Source organism: Argopecten irradians, chromosome 10 (genome assembly GCF_041381155.1).
Source record: "Argopecten irradians isolate NY chromosome 10, Ai_NY, whole genome shotgun sequence".
In the NCBI taxonomy this organism is placed as follows: Eukaryota; Metazoa; Mollusca; class Bivalvia; order Pectinida; family Pectinidae; genus Argopecten; species Argopecten irradians.
In genome coordinates, this window is record NC_091143.1 from 21,003,791 (window position 1) to 21,025,661 (window position 21,871).

The window sequence follows — 21,871 nt, forward strand, 5'->3', positions numbered from 1 at the left end:
CTGAAACGTCTGCCGCAAGGACAAATAACAAAATAAAATTTCGATTTTGGATGTCCAATATCTCCGGCATTTTGAATCATATGACCTTGAAATTGGTCATTTTATGTGCCTGAGAGCATGCTCTTTGATATGCGCTCTTCAAAACATTTCTAGTGTAAATTTCATTTTTAACCTTTGTTTAACCTCATTTGACCCTCTAGCGAACTCTTGACCTAGACATAATCTCTGATAACATGTAGTAAAAAAAAACCCGTGATCTACCTAAATAACGAAAGTTATGAACGTTTAAAGTTTGATCGAAAAAAGTCGTTTTTTACGTCTGTGACCTTGAACACTTTTGTAAAAAAAAGTCGAACGTACATTTCAAGATCTTATTACGTTCATAACATGTCCAAAGTTGAGCGTCGTACCCTATTCCGTTCGTGAGATATCCTGCTCAAATGGTTACTGATTCCAAGTCCGGGGTGAAGACTGGTGACTCAAAACTACATTGGCTGTGACGGCGTTAAATCAAAAGATTGTCTTGTATTTTCTCCATCTCTTACAATTATTGCGATCAACCATTCAATATTTGAATTAATGTTGTCCAATACTGCAGAAATGTTCTTAAGAGAAATTTTGTCTTCATCCATAGTTCAGTCGCTCGATCCGTAGGTAATAAATATGACAAATTTAAAGAAAAATCTTTACGGACGAAATCTATAAGAAATAAAAAAAATAACGACTGACTAGTGAGCGCTTTCGCCCCATTCAAGGGAGCTCTTCAGACTGTTTATTGAAAACGTATTATGACGTCATAGTTCATGACGTCATTTGCTAAGAGACAAGATATAAACAATCAATGAGGAAGAATACAAAGAATACAATTTCGGATTAAATAAAAGACAAAACATGAAAATATAAAAATATTTGTATTTGAGCACAACAAATATTTTTATATTTTCATGTTTTGTCTTTTATATTGAGTTGATTGGCATAAAAACACAAATCTTTATCACATTGAATCTTGTACATGTATTTTGCTCCTGAGACTCATGGGTGGATGACCTGTGATCGCTATTTGTGAATGGACCTTTTTGGTCTGTATCCCATGAGTGGAAGGAGAAACTTTCACCTGCACAATTTTCAACTATAAACAAAACATATATCAAATTATACATCATATAACTCACAAACTTTGATTATCTAAATCATCATATATAAATCGTTCAGATACTATAAATTTATATTTAAAACAGTATATTTTGTAAATTATATGTACCTGTATATTATAATATAAATGCACTGCGTTATCTGGGAGAGAACCTGTATAGGCTTAGCCTATTTTTTTTATCTCTTTTCATATTTTCTATAAAATAGAATTTGTTGAAATATAATTACCATAATTGTGCTAGTCGCGCCAGTAGATTTGTTGCTTTTACTACCTGATACCAGCTTTGAACGTCGGAAACTACTTGCTGTGCGTAGACATGCTTTTAAAACAACTTGTCCATACGTAATATTATAATCTGTGACATTGTAATGCAAGAGCTTTAGTTCAATGTGCATGTGGTGATGGACTAGTTATCTTATACAAGTTTTACCAACGTTTTTAAAACCTGAAACTGCGATCCAGGAAACATGGACAGCGTCTAATCGAAAGGAGTGCAAAAACCCACAAGACAAGACAAGACTGTAACGCAAGAGAGAGGAAAAACAGTATAAATCTACAGTATGTACACATATGTGGGATAACATAGCTTATTCAATTATCTCTTTAAGATAAGACTGGCTATTACGCCATTGCTTTATGTGTCACAATTACATGTACACCCCCTCAAATTATGGTACAGGATCGACGAACTGTAGATTTCCATCCGCTTTATAATTGTCTAGGCATGCGTGATGACCTGGTTCCGGACATTTCAGAAAGTCGTTCATCGGATATTTTCCCCAGCTTGTGTTCTTTCCCAAAGTTCTCCAATGCTGTGAATGTTTGTATATCTCAGACCCATACCTGTTTCTGGCCCAAAGACCCGGGTTAAAAGGGGCGTGTACCCATACATTATTGACTCTGATCATTGTTTTCACACTTCGACCGTTGTAGTTTTCCATAGCTGTCCTGAAGGCTGTTGGTGTAAATCGACTCTCTGCCCATATCTCTACATACCAATAGCTTATGTCACTTTTGAGTACGAAATTCGTTGTGTCCTTTTTACCAATATTCATTACCTGAAATGAATGTTCCTGGAAAGACAACTGTGGGAGGAACTGGTTTAAAGCACTATAATTAGACCGTAGGTAATCAATGTCAGCATCTACGTCCCACGGTAAAATCGAGTTCAGCTTCACGGCTCCTAGTAACGTGCCGGAGCAAAGCTGGTAATCTACAACACGTGTCTCAAAGGTTGATGTCAAGTGATTCAGCATTACAATGATGTCGGCCAGACAGCACGGATGGTGTAACATATTTTTCTTTAGAGTGCATTTTTGTTTCGATTTCATATTACATTTAAATAATATTTCAGGACCGGGAACAAACTTCAGTTTATATAACTTCCATTTGTCTACAAAACTTTGCCACGTCAACGGCGAAGCGTGTACCTTTTTAGGCCTAGTGTGAAACATAGAATCAGGACAGACGACTGCATTTTCTTGACCGACACGTAAAAACAAATCAAGGAATAAACCGTTGCCATTTATCTTTTTATCAAACATTTTTGCCATCAAAGTTTTCGTACGGGTTACAAACGGTCCGTCAATACAATCACACATTACGCATTCTTGAACGGACTCGTCATAACCTTCGTGGTATACTAATGTGTAGTTCCGCATTCCGCTCTGATAACATCCTAGACTCCATTTACCATCAAGGGAATCTCTGGTGGCTCCACCTGCTATAGGAACACCAACCATCTCGATCACGCCGATCAAGCGCTTTAATCGTACATTTTCATCAAATATGTTAATGTCCCGAGCTATCAACACGTATTCCGTTCGCACCTTCTTCAAAAGATCGTTCCATATTTGACCTTCGGATGTCCTCGCCGTGTAACCAAGACATTTGATGAATGGTATATCTCGCTCGATGCTAGACTTTTCCTTTTTGTTCAAATGGCGATCAAGACCAATGATTGTTTGAACACCAGGCATAATTTTCTGGATGTCTTTTACAGTGTCCCGTGCCGATTCAGTTGAATTTCTATGTAATATCAAAACTGTGACTAGTTCTGAAAGTGGTTTGCTGTTATTGCACGGGATTCTTTCGAACCCTTTCTCGTACGAAGTGTTCAGTCCAAATTTTGACCCTCGATACTCCTCCGGACATACCGTGCGCGGTGTGGTAACGCCTCTTTCGGTAATGTTCCTATAACTGATGTCCAGCTGCCCAAATAGATTTTTAATTTCTGCTGTTGCTTTCTTCAAAGCAACTTGTGTCTTTAAACCTCTAGCGTGTACAGACGCATAGTGTAAATTTCGAGCTATTTTCTCAAGACTTTTAAAAAAGTGTTTTGGTATTTCATTCGTCGGATCCCACTTCCCGGGGTGATTACCATTGGGGCGGATTTTGCTTATTGTATTTGACGCTTCAGTCTTTGTCACGAATTCACGTGTACTACCCGTGTGGTATGGAGCTAAAAAGGGGATTCTGATGACGACGAGAAAGCAGAGAAAGAGAAATCCTTTCCTGACCTTATCAGTCAACATGGCGGTAATCACACTGCAAACAAAAAATAGTTAGTTATTACATGAAGTTAAACATTAAGTTATTGTAATTAATCGTATAACAGAAAAAATGGTCTCATAACGAAGATCGCTTAAATAACAAGTTCAAAGCTATTGATTAAACAAACAATGCGATAGTACAGCGACACCAATTTTAGTTGCGAGCTGTATCAGCATTAAATTTATTTTGAAGCAGACGAGACATAATGGTCAATCGATTCAACATTGTCGCTGTTTGTTGTCAGTCCAATGTCTTGTTGTTAACACGACATAAGGACAGAAGTCAGCGCGTTTGTAGTGTTTGTAAGTTGTGTGACCCTCATCGTAATATTGAAGATGAATGCAATTTTATTGTTATTTGTTCGACTCACAAAGAAATTAGACCAAAATTTAGCTATTAGAAATAGTCCTGTGATATTGTTGTATGTCACTTTCGTAAACATCTAAAGACATGTAAAGTAGTATTACATTAAGTTCTGCTGTCTTTGTCTGAGGGCTTGGTTCGAATAACTAGTGGCTAATATTCACATTTTAACAGAGATTTCCTTTACTGTGATGGTAATCATGATTTGCATTATGATATCGCGTCAACCAAGGCAGCCTAGACTTGGTGTAGTAATACCTACACGAATGAAAGTAGAACACTGTTGTTAAATGAACCAGTTTAGGTATGAAGTTATAAAAACAATTTTTCGAACGTCTGGATTATTTACTAGAAAATGAAAAGTTATTTATTATTGGATTTTTTTATAGTGACTATGTTTATATCATTGACCTTGGCTGTCCAGGTTAAATGGTTGTAGTTAGAAATTCAGATATTCAATCACATCTTAAATAAGTTTCATTGTGAAAAAAAAAAGATGAAAACATGTAAATATCACGGTTACAGGGTGCACGTTTTATAAACACATAAATCACGTTAAAAATATTTTCTTAATTTTTCTTATCTTGTCTATAGATGGATTGTAATTATTTGGCATACATGTAGAAAATCGTATTCATTTCAGCTAATAATATTTTCACAGTTTTCCGATGTTTGTTTTTCAAAATATCACTATTTCAATGCACCAATTACACTTTTTGATGTTTCCTTCATTGTTCTTACCAAAATAGCATTGAAAAGGGTGTTACTTGTTGATAAGACAATGCTTTCTAAAACAATGCATGAAGTAAAATTATGAAAATATTATGAGATGAAAATTAAGACAATTCCACTGTATGGTAACGGGATCTGGCCTCGGTTGTTTGGTATTTACATCTGGAAATATCGTACCTAAATAAATGAGAGGGGTACGTGCTAAATCACTTTAAAAACTCGATAGTATTTCATTTGTTTATTGTAACCTATCAAAAATTAGAACAGTGAAAGCTTGACATTTTAATATGTCCAACCTTTGTATGTGAAAATGAGAATAAAGTCTCTCAGTTTGTATTCAAACCTGTAACCTGAATGGTATTTCCGTGCAAAACTGAGAAAAATGCGTGAAAATATGAACATATCTCAAGATATCGGATGCATTTCTTTCAGATAAGATTTTGAATGAAGAACTAGGATAGAACAAAAACTATCTACCACTTCAAATTTATCGTAAATACATCCTTTTTGTCATAATCGATGATGTTTAGTGAGCATGTTATGACTATAGTGTACGTGTTTGGTACGCAAAAAAATCCGGTTTGGTATATTCATTTGTGTACGGTTTGGTATAACACAAACAGGGAGCCGCAAATAAAGCGTGGCATAATCCCCGCGCTTCACAGTTGGTATGAAAACCCAGATATCAAGCTCAAAGTAAGAGTTATTAATGCGTGTATTGTAAAACTGAAAAAAAACAGCTGGTGACAAAAATAAACAGTAATTTGGTATTTTGACTAGTTTCCAAGACTACAAAAAATACAAAAAAGGGAAGGTTTGAAGAAGCAAAAGGCACAACTAGGGCACTTGTCTGATATATACCCAGAAAACGCGTTTCGCAGGGGATAATAAAATCCGATTTACTGAAGGAACGAATAAACGTTCAAAGTAACGAACAAGCAAAAAAGGACTCTCGAAAGAAATATTAGTTTTTTGTTTTTTGTTTGACCAGACTTCTTTCGTACGAAACACTTTATGATTTAATAATGTTGAACATTTTAGCATTATCAGCAGATAAATATACATTTCTGGTAGATCGTTCATGAATATTACGGACAGTAGGGGGCCCAGCAAGGATCTGTCAAAGAGAAATTTGAGATGTTCTTTGTTGTTATATAACTGTATAATTTACCTATAGATGTGTTGATAAGTTTAAAATCTACCCTAAGGCATTGTGGTCTTATTTTTGTCTTTAGATGTTTCCTCTTTATTTGTCTTGGTCAAGAGTCTGACAATTCATATGCACAGACAATAAAATTGAAAGATTAAAGTTACACTTTTAAGTTTACAACACATCCAAGAAATAACAGGCAGTACAGTTTACACTAAAATGTTTACTACACACTGAACACTTGATAATTTACTTTAATCAATTATATTTTGGGGGAAAATTAGCAAATAATCAATTATATGGTAGAACTCACTTGACAATGAGAGGGGTAATAAGAGAGAAATTAATGATAATAGAAACGACAATTGTGATGAAGATAATCAGCATAAAAAGGAAATTTAGCATCTTAAAGTGTAATCTATAAACTTTGGCCTTTATCGGGGATTCCTGATGATACGTCTTTCCAAGGATTTCATATACGCCCTTGTTCTTTTCAATATGAATGCTGTTTAAATAGATGTAGGGCAGTCGAACAATGAAATGATACCACAGCCAGTAAATTATGGAGAATTGGATATAAGCTTTTTCATAAAAATGAACACTTGAATAAGCATCGTTCGTTTCGCCCTGTACAATATAGATAACATCACGGGATAGATTACAATGCTAATAAATTGGTTTAAAGAATATAAGGACATCAATATTATTTTTATATGTAATAAAATGCGTAAATTTATCTGTAAATAGAACACAAAAATAATGTGTCTCCTCCTCTGGGGGTGAATAAAATAACATAGTAACCAAAAATAGCATGAGTAAACGTTACGCATGAGTATGGAAGTATAAAGGTGTCTAAGACTTGATTTGTATTTACAATGTTTAATAATTAATTGTTGCATACTTTTTATAGCGTGTGGGTTTTTTTCGGCTTTCTCCGATATATACTTTGATATGACGAAGCTACATACTTTTATATATATATATATATAACAGCTACTAAACACCAGGATTACAAAATTACATGTGTAAAGATTTAACTTTTTCTGTAATGGTAATGATGGTATGATGTATCGGCTCTTGCTGTGTAATATGTTAATTTGACTACCCGAAATGATAAAACTGTCCTTAAGTTATCCTATGTTTTTATTTGTGATTCAATTTTTGGTGAAACACACGTTTCTCTTCATCACGCCTCATGTTCAACATATACCACTACAATTACAGATACCCCATGTTCTTTGTGCAAGTATCCACCATTCAGTACTTTCAGTACTTTGATTTAACCAGGTTGTTATACCAAACCGTATACTAATGAATACCAAACCGGAATTTTGTACGTACCAAACACGTACACTATAGTCTAAATATGCTCACTAAACATCATCGATTATGGCACACAGGATGTGTTTATGATAAATTTGAAGTGATAGATAGTTTTTGTTCTATCCTAATTCTTCATTCAACATCTTACCTTAAAGAAATGCATCCGAAATCTTGCGATATGTTCATATTCGCACGCATTTGTCTCAGATTTGCATAGAAATACCATCCAGGTTACAACAAACTGAGAGACTTTATTCTCATTTTCACATACAATGGTTGGACATATTAAAATGTTAAGCTTTCACTGCTCTAAGTTTTGATAGGTTTCAATAAAAAAGCCGTGTGTGTTATTGGTGTCATCGGCAGATGACAAGGAAAGCCGTGAACGACTGTATACTATTGCGATTGTCGCGATCGGTTGCAAGATAGCTGTTTAAACTGTATTCAGTTTCTTTATAACGTACAGTTAGACCGAAACATATATACAACTTTCTACAAATGCAATATTATACAATTATCGACCTATTTTCAGGTGGATACGGTGAGTTATCAACCCGAGTAAGTGATATATCCCGAGGCCGACTATAATATTGACGTCACAATAGATTATCCCGACGTCACTGAATGAGGGAAATTTCTGTTACGCTATACTTGGGTACGACTCGACGTCAAAAGTGATTATGACGTCACATTTCAAGGGAGTTTTCCTCGATCTATTTTTGACACAGGTTACTGGACTCGCGAGAGGTATCTGGACTGAGTCCAGTAACCTCGCGTGCTTTTTGCCGCCGATTTCGGGGTTGATATCGCAGTTGATGAATACTTCTGAGAAACGTATTGGCCAATCAAAATACAGCAAAAGAACCAGTCATATAATAAAAGTGTAAAAAGAAGACAAATAATGTAGAGAGATTTTAATAAAAGTCCACACTTATACTTAATATATTTAGTGAATACTGTATCTGCTGGAAATTAAGAGTGAATAGTGATAAAACCAAATGTATGGTGTTTTCAAAAGGAAGATTTGTTAATAGACATGCTTTCATATTTGATAATAACGTAATAGGATGTGTTAATAAATTTAACTATTTAGGAACAGTATTTTCAATGACATCTTCATTTAATGATGCAAAGAGTCAAAATATTCAAAAAGCATCGATTGCTATGTATGGTATTTTGTGAAAATGCAGAAAATTGAATTTATCAGTTAGATGTATTTTTGAACTATTTGAAAAAATAGTTAAACCAGTTTTTTTATACGGTTGTGAGATGTGGGGTTTTACAAATGTACAAACAATTGAGCGCTTTTATTTAAAATTTTGTAAACTGCTATTGGGTTTGAAAAAAGTATACCAAGTTACATTATATATGGCGAACTGGGTACTAGACCACATATAATTGACATTAAAATAAAGATGATTAATTATTGGTCAAATATGATTCTATCTAAAGAAAATAAATTAAATGTTGTAGCGTATAGTATGTTGTACCATGTTTTTGTAAATGAAAACAGAGTAGTTCCATACTTAACTTTTGTACAAAATATTTTAAACGAATGTGGTCTGATATATACAGTGGAACCTCCCGAAACCGATCATGGTCGGTGCACATAATTTCGGCCGGTTAAGAGAGGGTTCGGTTTGGAGAAGTGAACCGAATACCGATCATTACGATCCGGATTTAATCGATCGGAAGTCGTTTTTTACACTAGTGTACCGCATTTATGCCTAGTGTTCGTTAAAACCGACCGATATTGATTGTTAATGTGAATGATATCACAAAAGAGAGAATCATACATGTACGTTTAAAAGGAAGGGATTACAACAATCTTGATTTTGTTACCGCTTATAAACGTAGTTTAGTTAGTTAATTGCGTGAATGTTCTTGTGGATGTTCTCGACTGCACTAACCTACATACATTTACATTTGTATGTACGGCCGATCGCTTCCGGTTACGTCAAGAATCAAATTATATGGTCACGATGATCAGTCGATGCCGGTCATTATGACATAGTCATTTTCTAAAACAATACATGGCTTCGGCTTCTTCATACAGATAATTTACGACATATGTAAATAAAAAAAACCCGTGTGATTTGAATACGAAACTATCTCTTTATTACTAGCTCTGCTTGTTTTCATACAGTAAACAAACCGCGTGCACGTGGTAGACTTTCGTTAAATATCTAGACAATAGACATGATTAAATAATTTCACCACTATCTCGGGTATAATTACTGTGTACCTATAGCCTTCACATCTGTATACATGCCCCAGGACATGGCATGCGACAACTATGGTACAGGTACGTGTGTATTTCGCGGTCGGTTGATCAGACCTCAATGCAATCTATCGGTGTCGCTCAGGTAAGGCCGGTTTTCAGAAGTGTATTTTAGTTACATTTGACTATTCCGATCTCAAATTCGGTCCGGTATTCGGAATTGGGAGGGATCGGTTTTGGGAAGTTTTATATACTATTAATAAAGAGGAATTCATTCCGTACATGAAATCCATGTTCGGTTTTTAGAGGTGATCGGTTTTGAGAAGGTTCGGTTTCGGGAGGTTCCACTGTATATCCCTATTCAATATGATAGTGGTCCAGGTATATCCCTATTCAATATGATAGTGGTACAGGTATATCCCTATTCAATATGATAGTAGTACAGGTATATCCCTATTCAATATGATAGTAGTACAGGTATATCCCTATTCAATATGATAGTGGTACAGGTATATCCCTATTCAATATGATAGTGGTCCAGGTATATCCCTATTCAATATGATAGTGGTACAGGTATATCCCTATTCAATATGATAGTGGTCCAGGTATATCCCTATTCAATATGATAGTGGTACAGGTATATCCCTATTCAATATGATAGTGGTCGAGGTATATCCCTATTCAATATGATAGTGGTCGAGGTATATCCCTATTCAATATGATAGTGGTACAGGTATATCCCTATTCAATATGATAGTGGTCCAGGTATATCCCTATACAATATGATAGTAGTACAGGTATATCCCTATTCAATATGATAGTGGTCCAGGTATATCCCTATTCAATATGATAGTGGTACAGGTATATCCCTATTCAATATGATAGTGGTACAGGTATATCCCTATTCAATATGATAGTGGTCCAGGTATATCCCTATACAATATGATAGTAGTACAGGTATATCCCTATTCAATATGATAGTGGTACAGGTATATCCCTATTCAATATGATAGTGGTCCAGGTATATCCCTATACAATATGATAGTGGTACAGGTATATCCCTATTCAATATGATAGTGGTCCAGGTATATCCCTATTCAATATGATAGTGGTCCAGGTATATCCCTATTCAATATGATAGTGGTCCAGGTATATCCCTATTCAATATGATAGTGGTCCAGGTATATCCCTATTCAATATGATAGTGGTCCAGGTATATCCCTATTCAATATGATAGTGGTACAGGTATATCCCTATTCAATATGATAGTGGTACAGGTATATCCCTATTCAATATGATAGTGGTCCAGGTATATCCCTATTCAATATGATAGTGGTCCAGGTATATCCCTATTCAATATGATAGTGGTACAGGTATATCCCTATTCAATATGATAGTGGTACAGGTATATCCCTATTCAATATGATAGTGGTACAGGTTATATCCCTATTCAATATGATAGTGGTACAGGTATATCCCTATTCAATATGATAGTGGTACAGGTATATCCCTATTCAATATGATAGTGGTACAGGTATATCCCTATTCAATATGATAGTGGTACAGGTATATCCCTATTCAATATGATAGTGGTACAGGTATATCCCTATTCAATATGATAGTGGTACAGGTATATCCCTATTCAATATGATAGTGGTACAGGTATATCCCTATTCAATATGATAGTGGTCCAGGTATATCCCTATTCAATATGATAGTGGTCCAGGTATATCCCTATTCAATATGATAGTGGTCCAGGTATATCCCTATTCAATATGATAGTGGTACAGGTATATCCCTATTCAATATGATAGTGGTACAGGTATATCCCTATTCAATATGATAGTGGTACAGGTATATCCCTATTCAATATGATAGTGGTACAGGTATATCCCTATTCAATATGATAGTGGTCCAGGTATATCCCTATTCAATATGATAGTGGTCCAGGTATATCCCTATTCAATATGATAGTGGTACAGGTATATCCCTATTCAATATGATAGTGGTCCAGGTATATCCCTATTCAATATGATAGTGGTCAGTATATCCTATTCAATATGATAGTAGTACAGGTATATTCTATTCAATATGATAGTGGTACAGGTATATCCCTATTCAATATGATAGTGGTACAGGTATATCCCTATTCAATATGATAGTGGTCCAGGTATATCCCTATTCAATATGATAGTGGTACAGGTATATCCCTATTCAATATGATAGTGGTCCAGGTATATCCCTATTCAATATGATAGTGGTCCAGGTATATCCCTATTCAATATGATAGTGGTACAGGTATATCCCTATTCAATATGATAGTGGTACAGGTATATCCCTATTCAATATGATAGTGGTCCAGGTATATCCCTATTCAATATGATAGTGGTCCAGGTATATCCCTATTCAATATGATAGTGGTACAGGTATATCCCTATTCAATATGATAGTGGTACAGGTATATCCCTATTCAATATGATAGTGGTACAGGTATATCCCTATTCAATATGATAGTGGTACAGGTATATCCCTATTCAATATGATAGTGGTACAGGTATATCCCTATTCAATATGATAGTGGTACAGGTATATCCCTATTCAATATGATAGTGGTACAGGTAAATCCCTATTCAATATATAAGTGGTCCAGGTATATCCCTATTCAATATGATAGTGGTCCAGGTATATCCCTATTCAATATGATAGTGTACAGGTATATCCCTATTCAATATGATAGTGGTACAGGTATATCCCTATTCAATATGATAGTGGTACAGGTATATCCCTATTCAATATGATAGTGGTCCAGGTATATCCCTATTCAATATGATAGTGGTCCAGGTATATCCCTATTCAATATGATAGTGGTCCAGGTATATCCCTATTCAATATGATAGTGGTACAGGTATATCCCTATTCAATATGATAGTGGTACAGGTATATCCCTATTCAATATGATAGTGGTCCAGGTATATCCCTATTCAATATGATAGTGGTCCAGGTATATCCCTATTCAATATGATAGTGGTACAGGTATATCCCTATTCAATATGATAGTGGTACAGGTATATCCCTATTCAATATGATAGTGGTACAGGTATATCCCTATTCAATATGATAGTGGTACAGGTATATCCCTATTCAATATGATAGTGGTACAGGTATATCCCTATTCAATATGATAGTGGTACAGGTATATCCCTATTCAATATGATAGTGGTACAGGTATATCCCTATTCAATATGATAGTGGTCCAGGTATATCCCTATTCAATATGATAGTGGTCCAGGTATATCCCTATTCAATATGATAGTGGTACAGGTATATCCCTATTCAATATGATAGTGGTCCAGGTATATCCCTATTCAATATGATAGTGGTCCAGGTATATCCCTATTCAATATGATAGTGGTCCAGGTATATCCCTATTCAATATGATAGTGGTACAGGTATATCCCTATTCAATATGATAGTGGTCCAGGTATATCCCTATTCAATATGATAGTGGTACAGGTATATCCCTATTCAATATGATAGTGGTCCAGGTATATCCCTATTCAATATGATAGTGGTACAGGTATATCCCTATTCAATATGATAGTGGTACAGGTATATCCCTATTCAATATGATAGTGGTACAGGTATATCCCTATTCAATATGATAGTGGTACAGGTATATCCCTATTCAATATGATAGTGGTACAGGTATATCCCTATTCAATATGATAGTGGTACAGGTATATCCCTATTCAATATGATAGTAGTACAGGTATATCCCTATTCAATATGATAGTGGTACAGGTATATCCCTATTCAATATGATAGTGGTACAGGTATATCCCTATTCAATATGATAGTGGTACAGGTATATCCCTATTCAATATGATAGTGGTCCAGGTATATCCCTATTCAATATGATAGTGGTACAGGTATATCCCTATTCAATATGATAGTGGTCCAGGTATATCCCTATTCAATATGATAGTGGTCCAGGTATATCCCTATTCAATATGATAGTGGTCCAGGTATATCCCTATTCAATATGATAGTGGTCCAGGTATATCCCTATTCAATATGATAGTGGTACAGGTATATCCCTATTCAATATGATAGTGGTCCAGGTATATCCCTATTCAATATGATAGTGGTACAGGTATATCCCTATTCAATATGATAGTGGTACAGGTATATCCCTATTCAATATGATAGTGGTCCAGGTATATCCCTATTCAATATGATAGTGGTACAGGTATATCCCTATTCAATATGATAGTGGTACAGGTATATCCCTATTCAATATGATAGTGGTCCAGGTATATCCCTATTCAATATGATAGTGGTCCAGGTATATCCCTATTCAATATGATAGTGGTACAGGTATATCCCTATTCAATATGATAGTGGTCCAGGTATATCCCTATTCAATATGATAGTGGTCCAGGTATATCCCTATTCAATATGATAGTGGTCCAGGTATATCCCTATTCAATATGATAGTGGTACAGGTATATCCCTATTCAATATGATAGTGGTACAGGTATATCCCTATTCAATATGATAGTGGTACAGGTATATCCCTATTCAATATGATAGTGGTACAGGTATATCCCTATTCAATATGATAGTGGTCCAGGTATATCCCTATTCAATATGATAGTGGTCCAGGTATATCCCTATTCAATATGATAGTGGTACAGGTATATCCCTATTCAATATGATAGTGGTACAGGTATATCCCTATTCAATATGATAGTGGTCCAGGTATATCCCTATTCAATATGATAGTGGTCCAGGTATATCCCTATTCAATATGGTCCAGATATCCTATTCAATATGATAGTGGTCCAGGTATATCCCTATTCAATATGATAGTGGTACAGGTATATCCCTATTCAATATGATAGTGGTCCAGGTATATCCCTATTCAATATGATAGTGGTCCAGGTATATCCCTATTCAATATGATAGTGGTACAGGTATATCCCTATTCAATATGATAGTGGTACAGGTATATCCCTATTCAATATGATAGTGGTACAGGTATATCCCTATTCAATATGATAGTGGTCCAGGTATATCCCTATTCAATATGATAGTGGTACAGGTATATCCCTATTCAATATGATAGTGGTACAGGTATATCCCTATTCAATATGATAGTGGTACAGGTATATCCCTATTCAATATGATAGTGGTACAGGTATATCCCTATTCAATATGATAGTGGTACAGGTATATCCCTATTCAATATGATAGTGGTCCAGGTATATCCCTATTCAATATGATAGTGGTACAGGTATATCCCTATTCAATATGATAGTGGTACAGGTACCTAATGATAGTGGTCCAGGTATATCCCTATTCAATATGATAGTGGTACAGGTATATCCCTATTCAATATGATAGTGGTACAGGAATATCCCTATTCAATACGATAGTGGTCCAGGATATCCATTCAATATTTGACAGTTAGCAGATTTATGTAGAAGGCGGTTTGGAGAAGTGAACCGAATACCGATCATTACGATACGTATTTAATCAATCGGAAGTCGTTTTTTACACTAGTGTACCGCATGTATGCCTAGTGTTCGTTAAAACCGACCGATATTGATTGTTAATGTGAATGATATCACAAAAGAGAGAATCATACATGTACGTTTAAAAGGAAGGGATTACAACAATCTTGATTTTGTTACCGCTTATAAACGTAGTTTAGTTAGTTAATTGCGTGAATGTTCTTGTGGATGTTCTCGACTGCACTAACCTACATACATTTACATTTGTATGTACGGCCGATCGCTTCCGGTTACGTCAAGAATCAAATTATATGGTCACGATGATCAGTCGATGCCGGTCATTATGACATAGTCATTTTCTAAAACAATACATGGCTTCGGCTTCTTCATACAGATAATTTACGACATATGTAAATAAAAAAAACCCGTGTGATTTGAATACGAAACTATCTCTTTATTACTAGCTCTGCTTGTTTTCATACAGTAAACAAACCGCGTGCACGTGGTAGACTTTCGTTAAATATCTAGACAATAGACATGATTAAATAATTTCACCACTATCTCGGGTATAATTACTGTGTACCTATAGCCTTCACATCTGTATACATGCCCCAGGACATGGCATGCGACAACTATGGTACAGGTACGTGTGTATTTCGCGGTCGGTTGATCAGACCTCAATGCAATCTATCGGTGTCGCTCAGGTAAGGCCGGTTTTCAGAAGTGTATTTTAGTTACATTTGACTATTCCGATCTCAAATTCGGTCCGGTATTCGGAATTGGGAGGGATCGGTTTTGGGAAGTTTTATATACTATTAATAAAGAGGAATTCATTCCGTACATGAAATCCATGTTCGGTTTTTAGAGGTGATCGGTTTTGAGAAGGTTCGGTTTCGGGAGGAGGTTCCACTGTATATCCCTATTCAATATGATAGTGGTCCAGGTATATCCCTATTCAATATGATAGTGGTACAGGTATATCCCTATTCAATATGATAGTGGTACAGGTATATCCCTATTCAATATGATAGTAGTACAGGTATATCCCTATTCAATATGATAGTGGTACAGGTATATCCCTATTCAATATGATAGTGGTCCAGGTATATCCCTATTCAATATGATAGTGGTACAGGTATATCCCTATTCAATATGATAGTGGTCCAGGTATATCCCTATTCAATATGATAGTGGTACAGGTATATCCCTATTCAATATGATAGTGGTCCAGGTATATCCCTATTCAATATGATAGTGGTACAGGTATATCCCTATTCAATATGATAGTGGTACAGGTATATCCCTATTCAATATGATAGTGGTCCAGGTATATCCCTATACAATATGATAGTAGTACAGGTATATCCCTATTCAATATGATAGTGGTCCAGGTATATCCCTATTCAATATGATAGTGGTACAGGTATATCCCTATTCAATATGATAGTGGTACAGGTATATCCCTATTCAATATTATAAGTGGTCCAGGTATATCCCTATTCAATATGATAGTGGTCCAGGTATATCCCTATTCAATATGATAGTAGTACAGGTATATCCCTATTCAATATGATAGTGGTCCAGGTATATCCCTATTCAAATATGATAGTGGTACAGGTATATCCCTATTCAATATGATAGTGGTACAGGTATATCCCTATCCCGGTATATCCTATTCAATATGATAGTGGTCCAGGTATATCCCTATTCAATATGATAGTGGTCCAGGTATATCCCTATTCAATATGATAGTGGTCCAGGTATATATCCCTATTCAATATGATAGTGGTACAGGTATATCCCTATTCAATATGATAGTAGTACAGGTATATCCCTATTCAATATGGTGGTACAGGTATATCCCTATTCAATATGATAGTGGTACAGGTATATCCCTATTCAATATGATAGTGGTACAGGTATATCCCTATTCAATATGATAGTAGTACAGGTATATCCCTATTCAATATGATAGTAGTATCATATATCCCTATTCAATATGATAGTGGTACAGGTATATCCCTATTCAATATGATAGTGTACAGGTATATCCCTATTCAATATGATAGTGGTCAGGTATATCCCTATTCAATATGATAGTGGTCCAGGTATATCCCTATTCAATATGATAGTGGTCCAGGTATATCCCAATATGATAGTCAATCCCTCAATGATGATAGTGGTCAGGTATATCCCTATTCAATATGATAGTGGTACAGGTATATCCCTATTCAATATGATAGTGGTACAGGTATATCCCTATTCAAATATGTAGTGGTACAGGTATAATCCTATTCAATATGATAGTGGTACAGGTATATCCCTATTCAATATGATAGTGGTACAGGTATATCCCTATTCAATATGATAGTGGTACAGGTATATCCCTATTCAATATGATAGTGGTCCAGGTATATCCCTATTCAATATGATAGTGGTGGTCAATTGATAGGGTCAGGTATATCCTATTCAATATGATAGTGGTACAGGTATATCCCTATTCAATATGATAGTGGTCCAGGTATATCCCTATTCAATATGATAGTGGTACAGGTATATCCCTAATAATTATGTGTACAGGTATATCCCTATTCAATATGATAGTGGTACAGGTATATCCCTATTCAATATGATAGTGGTACAGGTATATCCCTATTCAATATGATAGTGGTCCAGGTATATCCCTATTCAATATGATAGTGGTCCAGGTATATCCCTATTCAATATGATAGTGGTACAGGTATATACCTATTCAATATGATAGTGGTACAGGTATATCCCTATTCAAAATGATAGTGGTCCAGGTATATCCCTATTCAATATATGATAGTGGTCCAGGTATATCCCTATTCAATATGATAGTGGTACAGTATATCCCTATTCAATATGATAGTGGTACAGGTATATCCCTATTCAATATGATAGTGGTCAGGTATATCCCTATTCAATATGATAGTGGTCCAGGTATATCCCTATTCAATATGATAGTGGTCCAGGTATATCCCTATTCAATATGATAGTGGTCCAGGTATAATCCCTATTCAATATGATAGTGGTACAGGTATATCCCTATTCAATATGATAGTGGTCCAGGTATATCCCTATTCAATATGATAGTGGTCCAGGTATATCCCTATTCAATATGATAGTGGTCCAGGTATATCCCTATTCAATATGATAGTGGTACAGGTATATCCCTATTCAATATGATAGTGGTCCAGGTATATCCCTATTCAATATGATAGTGGTCCAGGTATATCCCTATTCAATATGATAGTGGTACAGGTATATCCCTATTCAATATGATAGTGGTCCAGGTATATCCCCAATATATAGTTCAATATGATAGTGGTACAGGTATATCCCTATTCAATATGATAGTGGTACAGGTATATCCCTATTCAATATGATAGTGGTCCAGGTATATCCCTATTCAATATGATAGTGGTACAGGTATATCCCTATTCAATATGATAGTGGTACAGGTATATCCCTATTCAATATGATAGTGGTACAGGTATATCCCTATTCAATATGATAGTGGTCCAGGTATATCCCTATTCAATATGATAGTGGTCCAGGTATATCCCTATTCAATATGATAGTGGTACAGGTATATCCCTATTCAATATGATAGTGGTACAGGTATATCCCTATTCAATATGATAGTGGTACAGGTATATCCCTATTCAATATGATAGTGGTCCAGGTATATCCCTATTCAATATGATAGTGGTACAGGTATATCCCTATTCAATATGATAGTGGTACAGGTATATCCCTATTCAATATGATAGTGGTACAGGTATATCCCTATTCAATATGATAGTGGTACAGGTATATCCCTATTCAATATTATAGTGGTACAGGTATATCCCTATTCAATATGTTAGTAGTACAGGTATATCCCTATTCAATATGATAGTGGTACAGGTATATCCCTATTCAATATGTTAGTAGTACAGGTATATCCCTATTCAATATGTTAGTAGTACAGGTATATCCCTATTCAATATGATAGTGGTACAGGTATATCCCTATTCAATATGATAGTGGTACAGGTATATCCCTATTCAATATGATAGTGGTACAGGTATATCCCTATTCAATATGATAGTGGTACAGGTATATCCCTATTCAATATGATAGTGGTCCAGGTATATCCCTATTCAATATGATAGTGGTCCAGGTATATCCCTATTCAATATGATAGTGGTACAGGTATATAGTCCCTATTCAATATGATAGTGGTCCAGGTATATCCCTATTCAATATGATAGTGGTCCAGGTATATCCCTATTCAATATGATAGTGGTCCAGGTATATCCCTATTCAATATGATAGTGGTACAGGTATATCCCTATTCAATATGATAGTGGTACAGGTATATCCCTATTCAATATGATAGTGGTCCAGGTATATCCCTATTCAATATGATAGTGGTACAGGTATATCCCTATTCAATATGATAGTGGTACAGGTATATCCCTATTCAATATGATAGTGGTACAGGTATATCCCTATTCAATATGATAGTGGTCCAGGTATATCCCTATTCAATATGATAGTGGTACAGGTATATCCCTATTCAATATGATAGTGGTACAGGTATATCCCTATTCAATATGATAGTGGTACAGGTATATCCCTATTCAATATGATAGTGGTCCAGGTATATCCCTATTCAATATGATAGTGGTACAGGTATATCCCTATTCAATATGATAGTGGTACAGGTATATCCCTATTCAATATGATAGTGGTACAGGTATATCCCTATTCAATATGATAGTCAGGTATCCCATTCAGTGGTATATCCCTATTCAATATGATAGTGGTACAGGTATATCCCTATTCAATATGATAGTGGTACAGGTATATCCCTATTCAATATGATAGTGGTACAGGTATATCCCTATTCAATATGATAGTGGTACAGGTATATCCCTATTCAATATGATAGTGGTACAGGTATATCCCTATTCAATATGATAGTGGTCCAGGTATATCCCTATTCAATATGATAGTGGTCCAGGTATATCCCTATTCAATATGATAGTGGTCCAGGTATATCCCTATTCAATATGAAGTGGTCCAGGATATCCCTATTCAATATGATAGTGTGTACAGGTATATCCCTATTCAATATGATAGTGGTACAGGTATATCCCTATTCAATATGATAGTGGTCCAGGTATATCCCTATTCAATATGATAGTGGTCCAGGTATATCCCTATTCAATATGATAGTGGTCCAGGTATATCCCTATTCAATATGATAGTGGTCAGGTATATCCCTATTCAATATGATAGTGGTACAGGTATATCCCTATTCAATATGATAGTGGTCCAGGTATATCCCTATTCAATATGATAGTGGTCCAGGTATATCCCTATTCAATATGATAGTGGTCAGGTATATCCCTATTCAATATGATAGTGGTACAGGTATATCCCTATTCAATATGATATCAGGTATATCCCTATTCAATATGATAGTGGTACAGGTATATCCCTATTCAATATGATAGTGGTACAGGTATATCCCTATTCAATATGATAGTGGTCCAGGTATATCCCTATTCAATATGATAGTGGTACAGGTATATCCCTATTCAATATGATAGTGGTCCAGGTATATCCCTATTCAATATGATAGTGGTCCAGGTATATCCCTATTCAATATGATAGTGGTACAGGTATATACCTATTCAATATGATAGTGGTCCAGGTATATCCCTATTCAATATGATAGTGGTACAGGTATATCCCTATTCAATATGATAGTGGTACAGGTATATACCTATTCAATATGATAGTGGTCCAGGTATATCCCTATTCAATATGATAGTGGTACAGGTATATCCCTATTCAATATGATAGTGGTACAGGTACAGTGGAACCTCCCGAAACCGATCATGGTCAGTGCACATAATTTCGGCCGGTTAAGAGAGGGTTCGGTTTGGAGAAGTGAACCGAATACCGATCATTACGATACGTATTTAATCAATCGGAAGTCGTTTTTTACACTAGTGTACCGCATGTATGCCTAGTGTTCGTTAAAACCGACCGATATTGATTGTTAATGTGAATGATATCACAAAAGAGAGAATCATACATGTACGTTTAAAAGGAAGGGATTACAACAATCTTGATTTTGTTACCGCTTATAAACGTAGTTTAGTTAGTTAATTGCGTGAATGTTCTTGTGGATGTTCTCGACTGCACTAACCTACATACATTTACATTTGTACATGTATGTACGGCCGATCGCTTCCGGTTACGTCAAGAATCAAATTATATGGTCACGATGATCAGTCGATGCCGGTCATTATGACATAGTCATTTTCTAAAACAATACATGGCTTCGGCTTCTTCATACAGATAATTTACGACATATGTAAATAAAAAAAACCCGTGTGATTTGAATACGAAACTATCTCTTTATTACTAGCTCTGCTTGTTTTCATACAGTAAACAAACCGCGTGCACGTGGTAGACTTTCGTTAAATATCTAGACAATAGACATGATTAAATAATTTCACCACTATCTCGGGTATAATTACTGTGTACCTATAGCCTTCACATCTGTATACATGCCCCAGGACATGGCATGCGACAACTATGGTACAGGTACGTGTGTATTTCGCGGTCGGTTGATCAGACCTCAATGCAATCTATCGGTGTCGCTCAGGTAAGGCCGGTTTTCAGAAGTGTATTTTAGTTACATTTGACTATTCCGATCTCAAATTCGGTCCGGTATTCGGAATTGGGAGGGATCGGTTTTGGGAAGTTTTATTATACTATTAATAAAGAGGAATTCATTCCGTACATGAAATCCATGTTCGGTTTTTAGAGGT

General features: G+C 35.5%; 2 protein-coding genes and 1 long non-coding RNA gene across 3 annotated transcripts in view; 1 reads left to right on the plus strand and 2 right to left on the minus strand.

The window, feature by feature from the left end:
* LOC138333380 (adipokinetic hormone/corazonin-related peptide receptor variant I-like) overlaps nt 1-21,871 on the minus strand; it is a 158,036-nt gene that overhangs the window by 117,714 nt on the left and 18,451 nt on the right. The window lies entirely within an intron of this gene.
* Nucleotides 1-21,871, plus strand: part of LOC138333381 (uncharacterized) — a 401,614-nt gene that overhangs the window by 54,396 nt on the left and 325,347 nt on the right. The gene's annotated exons all lie outside the window — the stretch shown is intronic.
* Nucleotides 742-3,747, minus strand: LOC138333379 (uncharacterized). The gene has a single exon (XM_069281723.1). The coding sequence runs from the start codon at nt 3,685-3,687 to the stop codon at nt 1,822-1,824; it is 1,866 nt and encodes a 621-aa protein (XP_069137824.1). The 5' UTR covers nt 3,688-3,747; the 3' UTR covers nt 742-1,821.

Bases quoted from the DNA above. Each gene is read 5' to 3' on its own strand.
- LOC138333379 (XM_069281723.1), bottom strand. From the start codon at position 3,687: ATGTTGACTGATAAGGTCAGGAAAGGATTTCTCTTTCTCTGCTTTCTC.